This window comes from Natator depressus, chromosome 2 (assembly GCF_965152275.1).
Source record: "Natator depressus isolate rNatDep1 chromosome 2, rNatDep2.hap1, whole genome shotgun sequence".
In the NCBI taxonomy this organism is placed as follows: domain Eukaryota; kingdom Metazoa; phylum Chordata; order Testudines; family Cheloniidae; genus Natator; species Natator depressus.
Genome location: NC_134235.1, coordinates 264,776,241 through 264,792,767, shown reverse-complemented (window position 1 = coordinate 264,792,767; position 16,527 = coordinate 264,776,241). Strand labels below are relative to the sequence as shown.

The 16,527-nt window shown below is 52.6% G+C and overlaps 1 protein-coding gene across 3 annotated transcripts in view; it reads right to left on the bottom strand.

Annotated features, from left to right (window-relative positions):
- The window catches only part of AGAP3 (ArfGAP with GTPase domain, ankyrin repeat and PH domain 3), a 244,918-nt gene that overhangs the window by 107,314 nt on the left and 121,077 nt on the right, over positions 1 to 16,527 (bottom strand). For all 3 annotated transcript variants that reach the window (XM_074946654.1, XM_074946656.1, XM_074946657.1), the window contains exon 7: positions 2,513 to 2,640. In XM_074946654.1, coding sequence (XP_074802755.1) covers positions 2,513 to 2,640 — 128 coding nt within the window. The remainder of the gene's footprint in view (positions 1 to 2,512; positions 2,641 to 16,527) is intronic.

Here is a 16,527-nt window from a genome sequence, read left to right as displayed (position 1 = left end):
CTGGGATTGTTTAGTCTGCGGAAGAGAAGAATGAGGGGGGATTTGATAGCTGCTTTCAACTATCTGAAAGGGGGTTCCAAAGAGGATGGTGCGAGACTGTTCTCAGTGGTAGCTGATGACAGGACAAGGAGTAATGGTCTCAAGTTGCAGTGGGGGAGATTTAGGTTGGATATTAGGAAAAACTTTTTCACTAGGAGAGTGATGAAGCACTGGAATGGGTTACCTAGGGAGGTGGTGGACTCTCCTTCCTTAGAAGTTTTTACGGTCAGGCTTGACAAAGCCCTGGGCGGGATGATTTAGTTGGGGTTGGTCCTGCTTTGAGCAGGGGGTTGGACTAGATGACCTCCTGAGGTCCCTTCCAACCCGGATATTCTATGATTCTATGAATGGCAGTGACCTGCACTGGGACTCAGAGATACCCCGTAAGCCAGATGCATGGCCCCGGGTATGTAAGTGCCCGGCATGTCGAGAGCTGGGAACTTATCCCGAGGATCTAGGCTGGGCTTGACGGAGCTCAGGGTTACCATCCACCCCTGAAGTGCTGGGTGAATTTGCTGGGACATGGTAAGGCCAGGATCAAGTGCACATGCCCAAAAGGAAAGGCGTGGGGGAACAATGGGAGGAGAAACCCTGGCCTCCAAAAGGCGAGACCCCTCCTTGATTGCCCCTGACAGAGCACGAAGGCCCCCTCTTCTCAGCAATCGTTCATGAAAAGCGTCCCTGAAGGTGGGCGGAAGAGACTGGAACTAGTGGGTGACCCCAGTGGCTACCTGGAGAGCCCATGAATGCCAGGTGTGTGCAGCCTGCTGGCAGAACAAGGCCAAGCGGCTGCCAGAGGGGGGCCATGGGGGCCAAGGCTCTGGCAGGAGCAGAAGAATGAGGCTCCCAAGCTGCCCGTTGTCCTGGGTGTGGAATGGGCAGAGCTGGACGAGACCCCCCGCCACAGGAGCCCCAATCACGGAATGGCTCCTCTCGGTAGCTGGGAGCGAGAGGCCCAGGGAACACGGACTGGCTTCAGATCCCTTGAGGGTGTGCGGAGATCAGTGGGCAGGGAGGGCCAGGGCTGCAGGAAGAGGCGCGCTCTCAGTGCTGGGCTGGCTGGTTCTCACTCCAATGCCCAGGGTCTAATGAACTGCTAGATGTGTGGCCAGGAAGGACTCTTCCCCCAGGTCAGATTGGCTGTGACCTCCTCGCCTCCCTCTGTAGCGTGTGGGCGCAGATCACTCGCTGGGATTATCTGGGGGTCTCTCATTGCTTGAGCATTCGGCACCTCAGCCCCCCCAGTCTCTGCCTGTGGCAAATCAGTCGCCTCCCGAGTGTCTCAGTTGGGTTGTTGCGCTGAGGGGCAGGTGCTGGGCTTGACAGGAGGTCAGGCAGATGATCTGGTGGCACCTTCTGGCTGTCAAACTCTGTAACTTTAAGGTAGGGACCAAGACCATGAACTTGAATAGAAACTCACCCAATGAAAGATGCTAGCAGCTCATTCTGGCAGCTTTGTCCGTTATCTCCTCAGCACCTCGGCATGTTCAATTCTGTGTTTAATCCTTGTTTTAACCACTTTAAGTGCTCCAGGAGTCAGGCTCCCAGGCCTGAGAGTCAGGGACAGTGTTTGCACCTTCCAGGTCTCTGCTGTGGGAGCTGTCTCGAATAAAAGATGTGTACTCTTGGACACACAAACATCCTGTTCTGGAGTCTTGCTGATCCCTACTGAGCACGTGTCCAGCACCTCCTCTCGTACACCTCCGTCTCGGACAGCGCCTCATCTTTACCTCCAGGGCCAGGGCAGCCATCTCCCAGCATCCTCTCTGGATTGAAGACTGATGGCTCGGGCAATGTCCTCCTCCTCCTTACCTGTGTCCTTCCCCCTAGGGCTCCCAAGAACCCACCCATTTTCTCACAGCCTTCCTGCTTCTCAAACACTCCGACAATATTTTATTTGTTTCGATGTCTTCTGATATTTGCTCTTTAAATTCCCTCTTGGGCTCCCCCTTTCCGTACACACCTTACGTGCCAGTTTTTTCCTTCTGCAGGCCACCCTTGGCTGCATGTCCCGGCCCAGGAAGGGGACTGTCTGCCTCGGGGGCCCTGGAACCTGGTCACATAGCCAGACTGGCTAAGCTCTGGCTGCCCTGCCGCCTTTGCGGTCTATAGCTTCCCTGCCTCCTGGGACTCTGTTATTGGTGCCTCCAGGCTCCCACGCTGAATTGAAAGATTGTACCACCCTCACTTTCGACTCCAGGATCTTCAGGGTTTGGAATCACCCTTCCCAGAGCTGCGTGTCACTTGGCCGGTGTTTGGTATCTTCCCTCTCGTCAGGGGCTCCACGCTGCTTGCCCTGCAGGCCCCTGACCCCCGGGCAGGCAGGCAGGGAGCTGTTCTGGGCTTTAGGCCAGCAGCCCCCCACCAGCTGCACTGGCTACTCTAGGGCTTGTGTTCAGAGACGGGGGCTAGGCAGACCCGGCCTTTACCTTTCAGTCAGCGGGGGGTGCTGGGGGGGGGTCCCATTTCTCACCTGGTTGATGTGCACAGAAGGAATAGAGGCCGCAGAGACAGACGAATGGCTAGGTGAATTGGGCAGGGACTTGCAGGGCCCTATGGAGAGCTGCTGTTTCTTCCGCAGGGCCACCACCTTCTGAGCCACTGAAAGAGAGAAGAGAGGGGCTAGGGTCAGACGGCTTTCCCCACCCACTGCACCTCCAGAGCAGTTCAGAGCGACCCCGTGCCGGCTCCGGCCTCTGCCTGCAGCCACTACCTGGGGCTTCAAACTGCCCCTCGCTGTGGCACCAGGGACTCCGGCAGCACATCCAGCCTGCGGCTGCCTCGGGCTGCAGTGCACTGGAGCATGGAGCCGCTCGTGGCTGCCCCAGGGGAGCGGCGTACCACTGCCGTTTGCCCTGCCCCCGGGTACGTGTCCCACAGCTCCTGGCACTGCTCCATAAAGCAGTGGCTTCAGGGGGAGTCTGAAAGATCTTCTAGGAGCCCAGGTGAACTGCAGGAAAAAAGGTCAAATTCTCATCATTTCTTGGGACACACCCATTAGTCTCTGGGCACTGGCTCCGTATCCAAGCCCTGGTCTCAGAACGGGTCCAGGCTGAACCCTCGGCTGCTGGAGCTTTGGAAAGCAGTCGCAAGGCACCTTGGGCAGCGGAGGGGCTCCCGCAGGAGCGGCAGGGGGTGCAGCCGCTCACAGAGCCAGCCACTGAACTGGGCATGCCCTGAACACCAGGTAGCTGTGGCCTTCATCCCAGCTGCACCCGGGCTCTGCCTCAAATGCCACAGGTGCCCCCTTCCCAACCTCCACATCCTGTCCTCCAGCCTGGGCACTAGGCACCTCCATCCTCCAAACTGGGAGCCCTCCACTCTAGACACTCCTCTACCCATGTTTAAACAAAGACAAACACACGGTGAGCACCGGCTCAGAACCCGGAGCCCAGGCCTTCACAGACTCCTGCTGGAGCCCGGCCCGCCCTGGGGACAGCAGACAACTCGACAGAACGCCTTGAAGGCGGACGCACATGGGAGCAGGCGCCCCGGTGAGGGGCCATGCAGAGAACGCCCTGCCAGAAGCGCTCCTCTCTCCTACACTGATCACAACGGCCACGGTACAGCAACAGGAGAGGTGTCCCTCAGGCAGGCAGTGCAAAGCCACTAAGAGCTTCACGGGGTAAAGCCAACCCGGTCAGGGCCACATGCTGCTGGCCCAATGTGCCCTGTCACAAGCCTCCTGCTGAACTCTGCGCGGCCTGCGGTTCCCAGAGAGCCTTAAGATGCCGCACCACATACAGCGTTGAACTGGGAGGAGTCTAACCTCCAGGTAGCCCCGTGGGTCCCTGCGCCCCAACACCAGGGCTGCACGCAGGTGGGACAGGCTGACCTGCCTTCTCGGCCAGAGCTGGGAGTCCAGCCAATCCTCAATCCTGAAGCACTTACACGAGAGGAAAGTGATCAGGAACAGTCAGCATGGATTCACCAAGGGAAGGTCATGCCTGACTAATCTAATCGCCTTCTATGATGAGATTACTGGTTCTGTGGATGAAGGGAAAGCAGTGGATGTATTGTTTCTTGACTTTAGCAAAGCTTTTGACACGGTCTCCCACAGTATTCTTGTCAGCAAGTTAAAGAAGTATGGGCTGGATGAATGCACTGTAAGGTGGGTAGAAAGTTGGCTAGATTGTCGGGCTCAACGGGTAGTGATCAGTGGCTCCATGTCTAGTTGGCAGCCGGTATCAAGTGGAGTGCCCCAAGGGTCGGTCCTGGGGCCGGTTTTGTTCAATATCTTCATAAAGGATCTGGAGGACGGTGTGGATTGCACTCTCAGCAAATTTGCGGATGATACTAAACTAAGAGGAGTGGTAGATACGCTGGCAGGTAGGGATAGGATACAGAGGGACCTAGACAAATTGGAGGATTGGGCCAAAAGAAATCTGATGAGGTTCAACAAGGATAAGTGCAGGGTCCTGCACTTAGGACGGAAGAATCCAATGCACCGCTACAGACTAGGGACCGAATGGCTTGGCAGCAGTTCTGCGGAAAAGGACCTGGGGTGACAGTGGACGAGAAGCTGGATCTGAGTCAACAGTGTGCCCTTGTTGCCAAGAAGGCCAATGGCATTTTGGGATGTATAAGTAGGGGCATAGCCAGCAGATCGAGGGACGAGATCGTTCCCCTCTATTCGACATTGGTGAGGCCTCATCTGGAGTACTGTGTCCAGTTTTGGGCCCCACACTACAAGAAGGATGTGGAAAAATTGGAGAGAGTCCAGTGAAGGGCAACAAAAATGATAAGGGGTCTGGAACACATGACTTATGAGGAGAGGCTGAGGGAACTGGGATTGTTTAGTCTGCAGAAGAGAAGAATGAGGGGGGATTTGATAGCTGCTTTCAACTACCTGAGAGGTGGTTCCAAAGAGGATGGTTCTAGACTATTCTCAGTGGTAGAAGATGACAGGACAAGGAGTAATGGTCTCAAGTTGCAGTGGGGGAGGTTTACGTTGGATATTAGGAAAAACTTTTTCACTAGGAGGGTAGTGAAACACTGGAATGCGTTACCTAGGGAGGTGGTAGAATCTCCTTCCTGAGAATTTTTTAAGGTGAGGCTTGACAAAGCCCTGGCTGGGATGATTTAGTCTGGGATCGGTCCTGCTTTGAGCAGGGGGTTGGACTAGATGACCTCCTGAGGTCCCTTCCAACCCTGATATTCTATGATTCTATGAGAACAGGGTGATTAGAGAGGTCTGATGCAGGTGGATTTCAGACAGTGCCTCTGGCATACGTTTGGGATGAGGACTCAGGACACATTAGCCCCTGTAGAATACGGCAAAGGGAGGATCCATTATTAAACCCTAACTCTCCCTTAGCGAATGTCTGATTCACGCCCTGGCTCGTAACACAAAGTCACATACATGCTACATGCTAAAACCAGGAGCAGAGCTGCAATACAAACCCACCTAAGCCCCCGGGTATGTACTCGGGGCAGCCAGCCCGTGTTCCTGCTTGTTAGGATATAGATATTCAGGCCTGTCTGCAAAGGCCTATACGTTAAGAATTTAGGTGTATTCTTATCACTTGGCTAGTTCTAGAGGTATAATAGAAAGAATCAAAATCACTGTCGGCCGGTGTAAGGGCCTTCTCTTACTGTGACAGTCTGAGGCCCTGTGCTTAGGCTAAGGCCTTTGGCTAAGCAGCAGAGGCAGCCATAGCTGGGAAGCGACCGGTCACCTCCTCACATCCCAAACCAGTCACATTGAAATAAGGTGCCATTGGGCTGTTAGGATACAATCCTGTCCTGATAACGCCTATCGCCTCCAGAGAAAGGGAAGTGCCTAGAAGATATAAAAGGAAACTTAGTCTGATAGCATTCTGTCTCGCAAGAACTCACTTATCAATAGTTGGGGTGTGAAATCCTCATTCTGTGTTGTTCTGTCACTGTAGTCCCCATTTCCCTATTGTTTGTCTGCATAATCTCTGTCTGGTTCTGTGATTGTTTCTGTCTGCTGTGTAATTAATTTTGCTGGGTGTAAACTAATTAAGGTGGTGGGATCTAATTGGTTAAATAATCATGTTACAATGTGTTAGGATTGGTTAGTTAAATTTCAGTAAAATGGCTGGTTAAGGTATAGCTAAGCGGAACTCAAGTTTTACTATATAGTCTGCAGTCAATCAGGAAGAAAGGTGGGGAATGGGAACAGGGAATGGGGTTGGGGAAATTGGAATCATGTTTTGCTAAAGAGGGGGAATGGGAACAGGGACACAGGCAAGGCTCTGTGATGTCAGAGCTGGGAAGGGGGACACTAAGGAAGGAAACTGGAATCATGCTTGCTGGAAGTTCACCCCAATAAACATCGGATTGTTTGCACCTTCGGACTTCAGGGATTGCTGTTCTCTGCTCATGGGAGAAGGACCAGGGAAGTGAGCGGGTGAAGGAACAAGCCCCTAACATCCCTTGGGTCTGCCTCAGCGATGTTACACGTCTCGACGCGCTAGCTCAATGGGAGCTAGCTCTCGAGTGCGTCTATGCGAGCTGGGGATTGCACCCCTCGCTCATAGCACAGACCTAGCCTAACTCCGCTTGCTAACAGAACGGTGATGAAACCATCCGGCCAGATCCTCAGGATATGGCCCAGGGTCTTCAAAGGCAGGAAGGAGAGAGAGCACATGCCCAAGGGCTCCAGGCAAAGGTCCCGCAGTGTAGCAGGCTCTCTGGAGGTATTCGCCAGGGCTTCAGGAATCCTGCAACAGCAGCGTGACTAAAATCAGCAGGACTCTCCACTGGGGGTTTCATGGGGAGAAGACAAGGAACGGCCCAGAGACTTCAGGTCCAGCCAACAGTCCCGAACAGATTAGACAGGCAGAGAACAGGCAAACATTATCTGCTGCCCACAAAGAACCTTTTCACTCCCCAGGACAGAGGGTTTTCTGCATGCCTTCTGCACTCCCGCTGGGCTCAGCAGGTCTGAAATACTGCCCTGAGATTCAGGCCACGAGGCGGCGCGATTCCCGAGCAGGAGGCAGGATCAGACCATCTCCTTGAGACAGCAGGGCTCAGGGTACCAGTAGGAAAAATGAAGGCTCCCATAAGAGATTTGGGAGGGCCATACACCCACATTGCCTAGCCCAGGCTGGAGCAACCAGCATGACTCGAGCTCTGGCCCGTCATGTGTCCGTTTGATCGCCAGTGGAGAGATGTTCCAGTCCAGCATGGCCATGGGATGGAGTCTCTGGAGCAGACTGTAGGGCACTTCATGCTGATGTTTGCTGGAGTGGGGTCCTCCACTTCTTTAACAGCAGATCCACCGGGGCCTGTTTCAAGCAGGACTCCTGTCCCTGTCATAGATACTGTATCTGGGCTCCTCACAATCTTTAGTGTATTTATCATCACAGTGCCCCCGTGAGGGGGGCAGGACTATTACCCCATTTTGCAGTTGGAAACTGAGGCAGAGAGAGAGAGACCAAGGGCTTGTCTACATGGGGCGTCACTGTGCAGAAAGCTCGGGCGCTGTAGATTCACACTCTGGCTTTTTGCACAGTAACGTCCCATGCAGACAAGCCCGATGTGATATGTCCAGGATCACAAAGGATGTTTGCTGTGGAGCAGGAACTGAACCCAGGTCTCCCACAGCCCAGACTAGTGCTCCAACCACCAGACCCAGCCTTCCTTCCAGTGCCCATGGCAATCTCTAGCACACTCTTTGTCGGCTGGATGACAGGCCAAGCACCAGTCCCACAGAGCCATTCCCTCCTGACTGTTCTGCAATACGCACTTGTTTGGTGACGGAACAGGAAGTGTTCTACTGTCACTGGGCAACACAACATCACATCCCCTGAGCAGCTGCACAGACGACTTTACAGCCTCTCCCCCAGCACTCAGTTCCAGACACTGCTACCCAAACATCTCACTGCCACGAGCTGTCCGCTTTGGGGAACCAGCCACAGCCTCGGTGATGATCCCAATGGAGGGGCTCAGAGAACTCAGCTGCACTCCCTTCAGCCCAGCATCCAGGAGCTTCCACCAAGAGGTGGACAAGGGAGCACTGCCTCATCATCTGCACTGAGCACGAATCCTGCTGCCAGCCAGGGCTGTCGCAGCCTCATTTGCAACTACACCAACGTATGTGTGAAGAAACCAGGTGTCCCTTAGTCCCCGGCAGACCCATACTGATCTCCGAGGATCCTGTCTCAGGAGAAGGGTAACTGGCAAACATCCCTGGAAGAATTGCCTTGGCCTGGCCTGAGCCCTTGATGGCCCCACAAAGGAGATTCTTTGGGCAGGCACGAGAGTGGACTTCTCTCGAATCCAGAAACCAAGGGCCTGGAACACCTTGAATGATTCCTTGAATGCCTGGGGAGAACGGGGACAAACCAGCCAATTGTCTAGCAATGGGAACATCTTGAGACCCGAGATGGACATGAGCCCACACAGGCATTTGGTGACTTCCCTTGATGCAGCCCCTTGCACTGAGAACGGACGCTGTCCCTCCACAGAGAGAGGTGTCATTCCGACAGCCACACTGACGCAGGCATCCTTACGCTGAGAGCTCCAAGCCAGTTTTGAGGGGACAGGGCAACACATGGAACTTCCCAAGGAAGCTAGGTTTCAGAGTGGTAGCCGTGTTAGTCTGTATCAGCGAAAACAACGAGGAGTCCTTGTGGCACCTCAGAGACTAACAAATCTATTTGGGCGTGAGCTTTCGTGGGATATAACCCACTTCATCAGATGCATGGAGTGAAAAATACAGTAAGCAGTATATATATTACAGCACATGAAAAGATGGGAGTTGCCTTACCAAGTGGGAGATCAGTGCTAACGAGGCCAATTCAATTAAGGTGGAAGTGGCCTATTCTCAACAGTTGACAAGAAGGGGCGAATATCAACAGAGGGAAAATTACCTTTGTAGTGTTAACAAGGCCAATGCAATCAGGGTGGACGTTGCTCATTCCCAACAACTGACAAGAAGGTGTGAGCATCAGCAGAGGGAAAATTACTTTTTGTAGTGATCCAACCACTCCCAGTCTTTATTCAGGCCGAATTTGATGGTGTCCAGTTTGCAAATTAATTCTAGTTCTGCAGTTTCTCGTTGAAGTCTGTTTTTGAAGTTTTTTTGTTGAAGAATTGCCATTTTTAAGTCTGTTATTGAGTGTCCAGGGAGATTGAAGTGCTCTCCTACTGGTTTTTGAATGTTACAATTCTTGATGTCTGATTTGTGTCCATTTATTCTTTTGTGTAGAGACGGTCCGGTTTGGCCAATGCAGTCAGTCTCTGGAGGGCCCCACGAGAAGAGGCCGTTTCTCATGCTGGATGAGAAAACCTGTCTGAGGAGCTCAACTCTGCTCTGAGCAGCTCCTCAGGAGGGATCCCTGCAGCGCAATGGGGTGAAACTGGTTCACGCATCCAAGCTGAACGAGATCTAGTGACTGGATGGGATTCCACCGCAAGCTGCCAAGCCCCAGCAGGCAGGCAGGGAAGCAGAAGTCAGAAATCTCGGTGGTTTTCAAGCAACACGCCAGATTTGCAGCCTTGATGCTGAAGGTGATACATGGTGGCAGATGATGCATCAGCTCGGCCTCACACATTTCTGAGAAACCTCTCCAACACCGGAAGGACAAAGACTCCCTGTCCCTGGTGGTGTCGGACTCAATGGTGCACATACAGGAGCCTGATCGTACGCTCCGGCGCTGGCCACAGGCAGAAGGAAGAATCCAAGCCCTTGGGACTGGCGAGATGGACAAAGCTGCAGCCGCTCTCAGCACGCCTTGCAGGAATCTTTCCACATGCTCCCTGGACTCAGGCTAACAACTAGCCTCTGCCAGAGCAGCGCCGAGAAGTCCAGCACAAAAGGGCCCTTGTGTAGAGGTCAGCTCAGCACGGTGCAGAAGCGCTCTCAAAATAAGGGTCTGCTGGAGCAGAGAGCCCCCAGCGCTGGTGGCCTTGGTCATGGCACTGATTTACTCCGAGCCAGGGAAGATCCTGACACTGAGAAGCACCTGCACCCGCCCACTCTAAGGGAACAAAGCTTTGCTGGAGACACTTCACCACCAAGACACCAACAGGTGCATGCTGAGTGCCAGCAGTTAAGAGGATCACGTGCATTAGAATCATAGAAGATCTGGGTTGGAAGGGACCACAGGAGGTCATCTAGTCCAACCCCCTGCTCAAAGCAGGACCGATCCCCAATTAAATCATCCCAGCCAGGGCTTTGTCAAGCCTCACCTTAAAAACTTCTCAGGAAGGAGATTCCACCACCTAACCCATTCCAGTGCTTCACACCCTCCTAGTGAAATAGTGTTTCCTAATATCCAACCTAAACCTCTCCCACTGCAACTTGAGACCATCACTCCTTGTTCTGTCATCTGCTACCACTGAGAACAGCTGAGCTCCACCCTCTTTGGAACCCCCCTTCAGGTAGTTGAAGGCTGCTATCAAATCCCCCCCCCCACTCTTCTCTTCTGCAGCCTAAACAATTTCACACTTGAGTTCCTTCAAAACTCTTGGGTGAATATCATCTGGTCCTGGTGGCTTATTACTGTTTAGTTTATCAATTTATTCCAAAACCTCCTCTAATGACACCTCAATCTGGGACAGTTCCTCAGATTTGTTACCTAAAAAGAATGGCTCAGGTGTGGGAATCTCCCTCACATCCTCAGCCATGAAGACCAATGCAAAGAATTCATTTAGTTTCTCTGCAATGGCCTTATCGTCCTTGAGTGCTCCTTTAGCATCTCGATCATCCAGTGTCCCCACTGGTTGTTTAACAGGCTTCCCGCTTCTGATCTACTTAAAAAGTAATAGCAAAATTTTTTTTAAGTCTTTGGCTAACAGTTCTTCAAATTCTTTTTTGGCCTTCCTAATTGTATTTTTGTACTTCATTTGCCAGTGTTTATGCTCCTTTCTGGTTTCCTCACTGGGATTTAACTTCCACTTTTTAAAGGATGCCTTTTTGCCTCTCACTGCTTCTTTTACTTGTTGTTTAGCCACGGTGGTGCTTTTTGGTTCTCTTACTGTGTTTTTTAATTTGGGAGGCACACTGAGGCTGAGCCTCTATGATGGTGTCTTTAAAAAGTTTCCACGCAGCTTGCAGAGAGTTCACTTTTGGCGCTGTACCTTTTAATTTCTGTTTCACTAACCTCCTCATTTCTGTGTAGTTCCCCCTTCTGAAATTAAATGCTGCCGTGGTGGGCTGCTGGGGTGTTTTCCCTGCCACAGGGATGTTAAATTGAATTAGATTAGGGTCACTATTACCAAGCGGTCCAGCTCTATTCACCTCTTGGACCTGATCCTGTGCTGCACTTAGGACTAAATCAAGAATTGCCGCTCCTCTGGTGGGTTCCAGGACCAGCTGCTCCAAGAGGCAGTCATCTAAGGTGTCAAGAAACTTTATCTCTGCATCCCATCCTGAGGTGACATGGACCCAGTCAATATGGTGATAGCTGAAATCCCCCAATATTATTGAGTTTCCTATGTTAATGGCCTCTCTAATCAACCTGAGCATTTCACAGTCACTATCACCATCCTGATCAGGTGGTCTTATGTTCTTACAATAGCGGAGAGATAACGAGGAGCACTGAATGGGGTCAGGTAGGGAGGGGCTGAGCAGTGATGGGTGGGGAGCAGGGACTAGCAGGACAAGGAGAGAGACACATTGCTACGCACTCAGACAAGACCGTAACTGCTCCTTTATCCAACACTAAAGGCAGCTCTCCCCGAGCCAGCAGCATCGGGCCCCAGAGCACACGCTGCTTACCTGCTCTAGCTGGCTCCTCCTCCTCCTGCCAAACTGGCTTGGTCACTGTTTCTGCTACTGTGTCCGGATCCTGAGACTCACTAAACAGATCCTGGCACCCCAGCAAAATCTCAACCGCACCCCTTGTCCCTGTGCTACCCATTTCACAGACCCAGCACTCTCTCCTCAGGATCCTGCGGTCTATGGCCGCAGCAACGCAGGGAGGCTTTGTGCTGCCCCGCTGCACCTCAGGCTGGCAGAAAATGACCACTGAGAATTCATTCCAGAGCTCCAGAGAGCTGAGGGGTCCCGCTGCTTCGCCCCTGCTACCCTGACCCTAACACACCAGAACCGACGACCCTTCCCTTCTCCACAACTCTCCAGAGTGAATTCAGCACAGCCTTACTCCCCGTTGCCTGCACATCGGCTACCACTAGCCGCACGCTCAAAGGACGGCCTCCGAGACATGTCAGCAACCGGAGTAGAAGGGAATCATCATCATTCAGGATGTTGATGCTAGCAAAATGGTGACAAAAATTGAGCTCCATGGCACCCGCAGTGCTATTGCACATGGAGGAGACCGTAGAAAACTTGATCCCTGCGCAGCAGAGTGAAGGAGGCAGACCAGACGGGTCTCAGACTCAAAGTTTCATCTTAGAAAGGACCATCAGATCATCTGACCTCCTGTGTCTGACGGATCATTCTGTTTCACCCAGTGACCCCTGCATTGAACCCAGTCACTGGCGCTTAGATAAAGCATCTTCCAGAAAGGCCCCTAGTCTGGATCTAGAGACATCCAGAAATGGAGAACTCACCACTTCCCTGGGGAGTCTGTTGCCGTGGTTAATCGCACTGTTAAAAATGTGTACCTCATTTCTAGTTTGAATGGGTCAGGTTTCAGCTTCCAGCCAGTGTTCTGCCTGTCTCCACTAGAGTATAGAGCCCTCTAGTGCCCAGGTACTTCTACACTGTAATCAAGTCACCTCTCAGTCGTCTTTGTGAGAAGCTACACAAATTGAGCTCCTGGGGCCTCTCACTGCCAGGCATTTTCTCCAGCCAGTGAATCATTTTTCTCTCTTTTCTGAACCCTCTCCAGCTTTTCAACATCCTTTTAAAAATGTGGACACCAGAACTGGTTGCAATGTTCCCATGTCAGTCTCACCAACGCTGTACAGAGGTAACATCGCTTCCCTACTCCTATTCCCGTTTATACATGCAAAGATCGCACTAACGCTCTTGCCTAGCATCACACTGGAAACTCAAACTAAGTCCAGAAGAGACCACATCATCATCTAGTCTGATCTCCTCAGACACCAATCTTCAAGTCGTCCACACATTTTATCAGCAGTAATTTTATATGGAGTTCCAGGTCGCTGATGAAAATGTTGACTAGCGTTGGGCCAAGTACCAATCCCTGTGGACCCCACCATTCAATGGTGACTCTCTATTGATAACTACATTTTAGATGTCAGCCAGCTCTTGATCCATCTGATGTGCACTTCACTGATACTGGATAGTGCTGATATTTTAATCAGAATGTCGCATGGTGGGCTGTAATGATTGGGCCTACAAATTAATCCTCATTGTAAATTCAACTGTAAGAAGTGACTGAAAGTTCACAAAATGTCACAATAAGCTAAAACTTTTGGTGGGAAAAGGTACAAAACGGAGACAGAAAAACTGAATTAGTCCAAACAAAAAGCCTGCTGACATAACTCAAGGACTATGTTAAAAACATGTCTGGTAAACAAGACTGTGTGAGACCAAAAATCAGTGAACCAAAATTGGCATGTCAGCAATTAGGCCCAGCTGATGGACAAAACAATGAGAGGATGGGCTATTCCACCCACCACCTCCTTTTCAGGCCCTTAATGAAAGAGACTTTGGGGGGGAAATTGGCGACTGGAGCATGCTTCATCCTCACGACTGCCTCCCCCACCCTCTGCTGGGACCCCAGACCATCTTCATCCTAATCCTGAGAGATGTGCTGGCCGGACTGGGCCACAGAGAGGGAGCCGGATGACCCCAGCGCCAGCTATTCCCGAATGCCACCTACGATGTGAGACTTGGGCTCTTTCCCCCCCATCCCTCACGTGTCCTTCCCCTTCCCAACCTCACTCCTTCTTTTTCAAAGCCCTCTCCTTTTTCCTTCTGTCTCACAGGAGTCTGGCTTGGCCCACCAAAATAGGGTATTTTGCAACACAGCCACAGCCTGAGACCTGAAAGAGGCAGCTAAAAGCAATGGCCTGACAGCCTGTTCCTGGTACAAGCTTGCAAGGCCTCGGAGTGGCTGATCTGACCACGCACTGGCCCGTTTCTCCAGCAGGAGGAGGGTGCAAGTGAAAGTCGACAGCTAACTCAGAAGCTGCATTTTCTCTCTGTTTTCTTTTCTCTCCCCTTTCGTGTGTGTTTGCCTTGTTTTGTCTTCTAGGAAATGGGATCAGACTTTAGCAACAACCACCACTCCAGCTCATCTAACTACATCTGTGTTCTGTTATTACCATCTGTGATACCATCTCAGTGACGGTCAAACAAGGATTCCTTCTAAAATCTCCCCCCAGCTACAGGGAAAGGGACAAGGAATGTTCTTAAAATGAGAGCCTGATTTAATACTTAACATTTCGGGTGCTGTAACTATTATTCCTTCTTTTCTGTGGCTTTAATACAAGGTTAACAGGAGTTTTTAATGGAGTGTTTGCCATGGTGCTAAGCAGGCTGCGGTCTCTGGATACCAAACCTCAAACCTTGTTTAAAGCTGTTTAATGTTGGACAGCGACTGGGTCATGCTTACACCTTACACCGTGTCCCAAGCCTCGGTTTGCCAGAAACTGGGAATGGGCGACGGGGATAGATCACTGGATGATTCCCTGTTCTGTTCACTCCTCTGGGGCACCTGGCATTGGCCACTGTCGGAAGACAGGAGACTGGGCTAGATGGACCTTTGGTCTGACCCAGTAGGGCCGTTCTTATGTTCGGCCCACATAGTCCATCTAAATCCATACAAGAGGTACGAGGGGCTGCTCCACATGGAGACGCGGCGTGCGGCAGGCTGGAGTGTCAGTCAACAGCAGACTAGCCTGGCGCACGCTAACTGGCCAAGCAGGCCCTGCTGCCGTACAGTGCTGGTGCTGGCGTGCGCTCTGACCTACTGCCGTGTCAGCCCTCGGGGACGGAGAGGGCGCTGGGCAGCAGGCTAGGCTCCTCTGGATTTACACCCAGCGTGCTGCGCACTGAAGGCCTGTCTGCACGTACAGCGCTGCGGTGGCACCATTCAGCGCATCTGGCGAAAACACGCGAGGCCGACGGGAGAGAGCTCCGCGAGCGGCAGGAGCCGTGCTGGCGGGAGAAGCTCTCTTGCTGACAGCACTGTGCACACCGGCACTTCTGGTGGTGTAACGCATGTCGCTCAGGGGGCGGCCTAGTCACACCCCAGTGACATAGGTCATGCCAACCTAGGTTACGTCTACACTACAGCCTCCGCATGGACAAGCCCTAAGCCCTGCTCTGCGCTACCTGCTTCTGTCGGTAGAGCTACATCACAAGGCGCTTATCACGATCTCGATGGGAGCGCTTCTCCTGCCCTCCTAGCTGCTGCCTCTCGGGGAGGTGGGACACCTACGCCAACCCCTCACCCATCGGCGGAGGAGCATCTTCGTTAAGCGTGACGGGGCGGAGCTGCACCAGGGCAGCTTGTCAGTGGAGACAAAGCTTCACGTCAGCCGCCTTGCAGATGCCAAGTCTCGTACTTACACAATCACCTTTATCAAGCAATCTTGGAATCTCATCCTAGAATGACACCAGGTGTGTTTGGGGAGACCTGTTTTCCATAAACCCATCTCGACTGGCATTAATGATATTCCTTCGATTTATCCAACGAATCCTGTCTCACTTTCCCCAGGACGGGTGCCAGGCTAATGGGCCCATATCATCCCTCTTGCCTTTCTGAATATTGGCACAACAGTGATACTCCTCCAGTCTCCTGGAACGTCCCCAGCATTCTAAGATTTGTTAAAAACTATCAACTGTGGGCCAGAGATCTCCTCAGCCAGCTCTGGAAGGACTGCTGGGTGCCTGTTATCTGGGCCTGCTGATCTGAACTTGTTTATCCTTAGCAGACATTGGCTACTAACGGAGCTAGGCAGGCCTGGCCAGTGCACCATGGGATGGTAGTGGGAGGACCGTTTGCACCCCGGGGCTATGAGACCAGTGATCCCCTTCCATCCTGGCCCTGCACTGGTGGAAGGGGAAGCAAATCTAACTCCCAGGGAGTGTGATCTCGCTGTGCAACGTGAAGACAAGTGCGCTCCGGGTATGCTAGTGCAAGCACACAGTGGTTAGTGTCACCTCTCTAGTGTCGGTAACGCTTCACCAGGCCTGCTCCTCTGCTGTCTGCCCCACTCGCTCCCGGCCCACAGCCATGTGCCCCGGGGCATTACTGCACGTTCTGGCTCAGCTGCCCTAGCACTGCGGTCACCAGCTCAGCTCCACGGCTGGGAGCCTTCATGCAGGTGATGCCCAGGCACCCGTGGGCGCCGTAGGCACGGAGTCACAGACAGCCGCGCTCAGCGCGGTTAGCCTGCATCGGGGCTGAAGCACCAGGAGCCCCAACCCTCGCTACAACTCAGCACTCTCCACGCCCCATTCTGCTATTTCCTTCCAAGGCATCTCACCCCCTCTGGATCACTTCCCGGGCTTGACTGCGTTTGCTGCTCCTCCCGGCTGACCAACACCTCGCAGCGTCCTTCCAGATCACGACTGAAAACCCAGCCCCAGCACTTTGCCAACACTGCCCCCAAGCCCTCACAGCCCCA